Here is an 8,262-nt window from a genome sequence, read left to right as displayed (position 1 = left end):
TGACAAGCAGTATTCACACGGCAGTGGAAATGATGCGACCAAGCTAACAAAACTTAATCACGTATACTATCTCTATAGGGATCCTGTAGAAACCTGTTTCGGAATGATAATTCAAAATATTTCGAAACGTCAAAAGATGGACCGCTCAACCCATTCCAAGAACGTTGACATCCATATTGCTAAACGTTGACGTTGAACTCCCCTCCCCCTTTGGGTTGGTTGAACCCCGACATCCATCCCCCCCCCCACCTTGGGTACAGCCATGACCTTTACCAATATTGCTTTGTGATGAAAGACACTTGCAGCGGCGCGGCAGCGATATCAAGTTTTAATTTGCAACTTCTTCGGGGGGCAACGTTAAATCTGAAAAAACGTGCCGCGCGAGCCACGATTCGCGTTTGCTAATTGGACCGACTGACAGTTGATAGAAACTTCGAAACGATAGAACATTGTGAAAGTGCTTTTTAAGTGCTTTTGAAGCGCCAACTAACGAACGCCCAACTAACGAATAGTTCTCCACGAGTGAATCATTGATCGCGGTTAAAAGCGCGAGTAATTTGCATGCAAGTTTTGCGCGAGAAATTCCCAGAACTGCCGGGCTCAGGGAAAATTCTGAGTACGAGCGAATGTTCACATACTAGTGGGCCAACTTTCAGGAAAATTTCATGTTTGGTAAATTCCTTAAACCGGAGCAAGCTACCACCTTTACCAAACATGAAATTTTCCTGAAAGTTGGCCCACTAGAAGGTGAACATTCGCCCGTACTCAGAATTTTCCCTGAACCCGGCAGTTCTGAGAAATCGATGCTTTTTCTCATAGTGCCATTTAAATTCAGCATGTTGCTTTTCCAAATGGCAAATCTTGCATGCAAGAACTTGAAAGTACTCGCGCATTCAACCGGGGTAATCATTGCTGTATGAAATTTAATATGTCATTTCAATGGAGTCCGGGTCATAATGGGTTAAAAGATGTCAACATATCAACCAAGAACCTGTTACATAAACGTTATAGATAAAAATATAGATTTAATTCAAATATTAATCTGACAAATATATACATTGCACACAAGTCTTTAAAACGCGCACTTAAGCCAAAAATGTTTAAAAATATCAGTTAAATGGACCTGCTTCGAATTCACATCATTTGACACATTCTCCATCAATAGCTTTTAACGCCTCCAGCAAGTTTTTCTTCTTTTTAGGATCGATTTGAGATCTCTTATGGTTATCTTTTATACGATTGTTGCAATATGATTTAGTTTGCAAATCGCTTCCGCTAACTTCGTCACAAAACGTATCAAGCAAACATTCTTTTTTCATTATGCTCTGTCGTATTTCTTGTTTCATGGTTTCGAACTCCTTTGAAGAAGAGTCTCTGCTCACGGTTGTACTCGTGTTAGATTCTTGATCTGTTTCTCCAGCAGAAAAATTTGACAGTCCATTGTTACATTTTATACCCTTCCCATTTATCAATGGTCCGCCCATATTGCGAATCTGATGTTCCAATTCTGTGATGTGTGCCTTGTGGTCGTAAATCTTATCAACGTTATCAACGATTTCGTTATGATTTTTTTCGGGCGACAATTCCGGTTCAAAATCGTCACTGTAGGAAATATCGCTGGTAGCAAAATGCTTTCGTCTCCGCAAAAGACTAGTTTTTGGTCCATCAGTTAAAATACTTTGCTTCAATCTGGAGAGTTCATTTTCGATCGTTTCTTCAAACTCTGCTTCTTGCTGAAGAGCGTATTGATTAAAATCCTTACAAAAAGTTTCGTCATATAGAACTTCCTGCTTCTTTTCGGGTTTTTCGACATCTTTTTTATCTGCTTCTTCACAAACGGTTGGTATGGGGTGCTTTTTCTTAGACCTGTATGATTTGGCCGGTGTTACCGCTGGTGTCGGGTCTTCGACGGCTCCCATTGGTTTGAGGCTTTTCGGACTAGGGTTCAATGAGTGATGATCACCATCTCCCACATCAGAGAGTTTTTTTGGAGCAATTTCCATGCTCGTTACTGGTGCTGGCTCAGCCAAACTTTGTAGCTAAATATAGTAATAAAATTTATTGTAATGCAAGTCAGCAATTAAAAGCACGGCAACACCTACCGGAAACGCTGGTTTAACGGGAGAACCATTTGGAATTCGAATCAGCTGTCCAGATGTTGGTTTTGGAGGTTTTATCAAATAACTACTGTTTTTTAGCAACGTTGAGGGTGTGCGTTTTTCATAAATCTAAAAAATAGAGATGTTGTTTAAGTTCAATAGTGTAAACAAAATCGTTTTGAAACTGTGTTTTTCGAGAAGGAATAAGTACCTCGATAACAGAGTTTAACCGTTGTATTTCATGATGCGCCCGTTCCAGTTTTTGGCTAATTTCACGTTGCTTTAAAACTTCCTGCTGAATCTGTCCTTTAAAATTTTTTGTCTCGAGTTGCAGCCGTCTAGCGAGAAGTTTTGCGTCATTATCCTTCTCAATCAACCTAGTCTCCAAATCGCGAACACGTTCTGCTAACCTTTCACGTTCTTCCAGATGTCTAAATAATTAGATGTTCATATACTTTTAATGTTTACGCATTGAATCTTACTTACTTGTCTTTGTTCAATTGGATTAAATGTTTGTTTTGATCGGTTATGGTCAAGATGTGTGCATCCTTATGTTTGAGTTTATTGAGTAATTCTTTATTTTGATTTTGAAGGTTCCGATATTTGGTCTGGTACGTTCGGATTTCTTCAGCATGCGAGTGCAATAGTTTTGGAAGCTCTGCATTCGAATTTTCGTATTTAGACAATGCAGAGTCCTGCCGCTTCTGAAGAGCCCTCAAAAGTCGATTATCTTTTGTCAATTCCTGTAAAAATTAATATTTTCAAAAATTCGGCCTGGAAGTTAATCAGTCAGGCTTACAGCAATTTGATGATGTGCCACTTCTAATTGATTTTGTAATTGCTTAAAACGCAAGACGCGTGCTGACATAACGCGATGTCGGACGTCGTTGCTAGATGCTATTATAATAGCTGGTTGCCGGGCAGCTGCCACCTTTCGCCGGTGAAGTGCAGAAAAGTTAGAACTTTTGTTGGAGTATAAACTCTCCATACTTCGCATGGAAATCCTGAAATAGTTATCACAATTGCAATCATCTGTATTTTTAAAAATCTTAAAACTTTTTTATTCCTAAAAATACCTCATATTGTTTAATCAGAAATTAATCCCGTCGGAATAAAGTCACACATTTAAATGAATGTAACATTCAACTCTGCTTTTTGTTTAAATTAATCGTGTTATTAAACTATAGGCAGTAGACAGAGCCTTGAATTTGAGTTTTTAATAAAATTACTTCTGTCCTATCAGGTGGAAAAAACTGACTAGACCAACATTTAGTACCGTAGATACAGTTATGTTGTCATGTTCGGAATGCATAGTAACGATAAACTTGTGTTGCTTTGCAGAACAAACAAGGGAGCATTATTTACAGAGACGGCATATTCCCACGTGTGCGAAGTACCGGTGCGAGTCAATACTTTATACCTTGGGAAAAGTCGTATGTAAAAATTATAAATACACTCCTGTTGCGATTGTCATAGTACCCAAAACTGCTTAATTGGTGGGGCTTATTCTATTGTTTTCGACATAATACGATGAAATAGAACTTATATAACTTTTTCATTAAAATGATTCAATTGCGTCAATAGGGTTGCCGATTTTTGGCCGGCCCGACCAGTTTTTCACTTGCAAAGCCGGTGGCCGGTCAATCCGGCAAAACGGCCTGTTTTCCGACATATGATGCCGGATTTGTACTTTTTTTTGATTTAGTAAATTTTTTGAAAAATTTGTTTGCAATTCTGAGCAGTGGATCAATGAAGATAGCCAGTTTCGCAGTGATAATACCTTGCTTCTGGCGGTAATATACATTAAATTGTCCACTAGCGCCAGAAGCAAGTAGTGGTCACTCTAAAACTAGCTATCTTCAATAATCCATTCAATGTTGGTTGTGGCTGAGACTGTGATGTCCTGCCATTCGTTATCTCCACAGCTGACTGGTCATCCCATGGGACATGGGAAACTGTCAACCTATTTCCAGTTTCTCTCGGTGCCGGTCTACCGGCGACTGCTCAAATAATATGTCATTAACTCACATTAGACGTTTCAGGCAAATCCTCTAATATGCTTATGCTGTCAAAATCGCCCTTCCCCTCCCGCACATTTTTTGAAGGCTAGACCAACCGGCCGGCCGGTTTTTGTCATTTTCAGACTTGGCAACCCTATGCGTCAAAGATAAATTGTAGTATTAAACAAAGAAGATACTGGCATGCGATTAATTATTTAACTCAACGAGTGACTGAATAATTGCATACCGGACTTAGCTCTCCTGCGTCTTACTTTTTGTCTCAGTTCCAATAAAAGCAAGTAAGCGAATGACTCCTTTATTTTCAAAGCACTATTTTCCATGTAAAAACTTCAATGAAGTCTTCGGCGTGATTCTAAAAACAGCTTTGAGAAACATCTTCAGTTTTATTAAGCGTGAAAAACGATAGCGAATAAAAATGTTGTATGCTACTCTCACAACAAAACCATTCAAAATGTTTGCAACTTGTGTGAATGACTATTTGATTTGGACCATCATTGACCAAATTGACATGGTTAAAATAATCACAAAAACGAGAAATATTATTTTTCAAAAAAAGTGAAATTATTACCTATCATTTTGAATTTTAAATTCCACCAAATTAACTTTATGCTAACACGCAAAATATTTCATCTGCGACATGATAGAATAAACAGAGGACATAACAGCTTTTTTCTTTTTCAGAACAAATGTATAAATTTTATGTTTCAAATCGAGAGTATAATAAAAAAAATCAAACGAAAGCAAATAATGTTCATAAAAAGCATGGCCTTTCCAAAGCATTCATTCATTCATTTTTGAACCATTCTGTAAGATCTCCGTTAAAAAGTGAAAATAATTTAGTACTTTAAAACAATTTATTAAATCAGTTCGCTTATTGATGGTTAACTGGTTGAATTTAAAAATCACTGAATTTTTGTTTTACACCGATCTTCGTTTTACCTAATATTATTCTGTGCTCAGTGCAAGTAAATGAGCGAAATACCTACTAGGCAACTTGTTTAATTTACCGGCAATATTTCCGATACTTGACTGTTTTCTAAAATATAGGTATTAGGTATTGCACACCGATGATGCAATTCAAAATAGGAATAAACTGTCCGTGCTTACTGTCAAGGAAACGACATAAATAAGAAACAAATAACATTCACTTTCTATGATGAAACGATAAAACATAATAATTGTTAAGCAAATGAAATGAAATATCTAAGTACTGCTGTTATATTTACCAAAATTTAAACGATTAAATTATGGAGCTTTATGCTGTATAAGTACTTTCGACGAGACTTAAACGTCGAAAGTCGTAGTTGTGGCTAGAGGGCCGTCTCCCACGGCCGTTAACCCTTTCCGATACTCACGAAGACAGTATGCTGGATGACATTTTCAATTCAATCAAGTTTCACTGATTTTAATCGATTTTTTTCAGTAAGACAGTAATTCTTTGCCTTACAATCAGCATAAGCGATTTTTTCCTATCATGGGCACTTTAAATATCAAAAACCGGCCAATCAAACTTTTTAAATCGGGCAAGATGCGGTAGGTTTTAGTTTTTGAAGAAATAGAATTTCTACAGTTTAAAATGCACCGAATTTTACACCAGCTGTTCTGATTCTGCTGCGGTATTGTTTGTTATGCACTGTTACCATAGACGACCGGAAGGTTAGTAGCGACTCTTTGCCATTTGTTTACCATCGAGATATGTTTCGTAGATAATCATTTTTGAACGTTTTGTAATCTATCTGTTATAATGATAATGGATTATAATGATAATAACAAGTCATTATTAAGTCAATTAAAAAATACAGGCTAACTGATAAGCCGAATATAAGAAAGAAGATGAAATTGAACATGTTAAACACGTTGCTTGCTGTTTTTTATGCTAGATTTGGAAATTCTATGATTGCCTTAAGGGGGGACCCTACTCTGAACATTCGGAAAAATAGAATTTTATTTTTTGAAGGCTTATACCTTCAGAAATGTCACGCCAAAAGGATTTTTTGATATCTAATCTTGTCGAAAAGTTACGGCGAAAACCGTGGGGTCACCTCAAGGGAAGTGCATCGCTGTACGAAACTTTGAACGCATTTTTCTCGAAACCTTGTTTATTCAGCTGGCGGTACGTGTATCTCAGAATCCAGTGGTCCGATTTGGCAGAAATTTTGGTTCAGCATGCATGCAGCAGCAAGGAATTATCTAAATTGTTACGTAGCTGTTTTTTGATATCTGAATTTTTCAATTTTTTGTAAGCTCGCAATTGGCGATTTATGATGAAAACCTGTTTTAATCCACCTAGTGGTGAAAGGAACCTTTGTTATACGGTCTTACTTGCTATTTGAGATAGAAATCGACACGTCTTCGGAACATTATTCATCTATTGGTTAACGATGCATAGTGCGTTGGTTTACATAAAATTTTTGGAAATTGAATAAGTTCACGAAATTTAAATAAAATAGGAGCACTTATAAATTTTGATAGATTCTTTTTTCAAGAAATTGCTGAGTAAGTTGTTCCTAATATGAGTAAGTGCAAGTAAAAGTAAGTTGTAAAAGGAAATAATATTCTTTAACATATACATTGCGTAGTAAAGGTCTTTTAAATGCCATATTGTTATAAAGTTACAAATCATGGTTTAACTAACGTATATTCTTCAATAAACTTGTTATGAGCAAAATGTTAAAATTATTCAATGCATTTTAATTTGTTAGGAAAATAGATCAGCATAAGCCGACATCACAGAAACGAAGCAAGCAGCATGTGAGTCCGCAATTGATCTCACCTGGAACTTTTTCTCGTTTCTTCATATGGAAAAATGGGTCTGAATGCAGCGGAATTATCAGCAAATGTAAAAGATTTAGAATGTATCCGTCTGTTGGTAGTCAAGTAATTCGAGGTCAAAATTGGGGTATTTTTTATAATCAAAGTTCTACAGTTCCTAAACAAGCAAACATAGAGCTATACTATATTCAGCAAAGTTGTGTAGTTTTACTATTTGTACAACTTTGTAATACATGAACCAGTCATACAACAATTACAAAAAGAGCTAAAGTAGAAACACTGATTTTACAAATTCATTTACAATAAATAAAAATTTTCCATCTTCGCTGAAGAGATAGAAGGTTGCTGTCTTCAGCAAAATTTCTTGTAATAAAATGCTCTAAAACTTTTCAGAACACATCAATGCGTAATATTGAAACTGAAGACAAATAATTTTTTTATTTCACTTTTAGGGGGATTAATCAAAATTTAAATTCTACCAGACGATAGAGCATTCAATTTCAAGAAACTCTTCCACAGGTTCGATAACCCTAAGACCAAGTTTTCCAAGCAAAACTATAGTGCGCACGTTTTTTTGGTTTTGGGCTACTGTGCGCGCGAGTAAACCGTGTTACAAAAGTTGGCGCGAGTGTTCGAGGGTTAATATCTTTTGACCGGCAAAACCAATTCTTATGAAATTTCGCAGATACATTCGCAGTGTCAAAACCTTTCGTTTGATACTAAAATAATTGAAACTTGATACATTATCTTAGTCAAAATTATTATAAATTATTGTAAATTTTGATGTGTTGTACACGATTGTCCATAACTTTCAAATTAAACGTCCAATCAAAAAACAAATCAATAGTGATCTATTAGGCTATATTGCCTCTCAAATCAGACTAATAGCACAAAAATCGGTTTAGCCATCTCTGAGAAACAGGCGATAATTATTACCTTGTCAAAACAGGTTTTTTAAGGTTAACTTTTAAATTACTTGTCTGTTCTCAATAAAACTTCTTGACAATTTTTATATTATAGCAAGAGCTTTCATTTGGTACTAAGATCATTGAAATCGGTTGTCTAGTTCCGGAGAAAATCGTGTCTGGTAGTTTTCACATTTTTACTCATAACTTTTAAACAAAAAGTCGGACCATGAAACAACACAATAGTGATACACTAGGCAATAGTACCTTCCAAACAAAAGTAAAATCGAACGAATCGGTTCAGCCATCTCCGAGAAACAGGCGATAGAAAATGAAGCGCACACACACACAGACATTGCTCAATTCGTCGAACCTTATCGATTGGTATATGTGACTCGGCCCTCCGGGCCTCACATCAACTTTGTGTTTTTCGACCAATTTTTAAACCTTCGTTATAGTATAACA

General features: G+C 36.3%; 1 protein-coding gene across 1 annotated transcript; it reads right to left on the bottom strand.

Moving 5' to 3' along the window:
- Window positions 1-1,139: 1,139 nt before the first annotated feature.
- On the bottom strand, window positions 1,140-5,498 carry LOC128736061 (lebercilin-like protein). The gene is made up of 6 exons (XM_053830544.1): window positions 5,476-5,498; window positions 2,899-3,103; window positions 2,586-2,842; window positions 2,311-2,530; window positions 2,103-2,228; window positions 1,140-2,039 (listed from the first exon to the last, which is right to left on the bottom strand). The coding sequence occupies exons 1-6, from the start codon at window positions 5,496-5,498 to the stop codon at window positions 1,140-1,142; spliced, it is 1,731 nt and encodes a 576-aa protein (XP_053686519.1).
- Window positions 5,499-8,262: the final 2,764 nt, after the last annotated feature.

The sequence above is a fragment of the Sabethes cyaneus genome, chromosome 2, assembly GCF_943734655.1.
Source record: "Sabethes cyaneus chromosome 2, idSabCyanKW18_F2, whole genome shotgun sequence".
NCBI classification, from domain to species: Eukaryota; Metazoa; Arthropoda; class Insecta; order Diptera; family Culicidae; genus Sabethes; species Sabethes cyaneus.
This window is presented reverse-complemented; position numbering and strand designations above follow the sequence as displayed.

Coding starts and splice junctions, on each gene's coding strand:
- LOC128736061 (XM_053830544.1), bottom strand. CDS start 5,498: ATGTCATCCAGCATACTGTCTTC. Junction 3,104..5,475: donor TCATCCAGCATACTGTCTTC/GTGAGTATCGGA, acceptor TAACTATTTCAG/GATTTCCATGCGAAGTATGG. Junction 2,040..2,102: donor CCGTTAAACCAGCGTTTCCG/GTAGGTGTTGCC, acceptor TACTATATTTAG/CTACAAAGTTTGGCTGAGCC.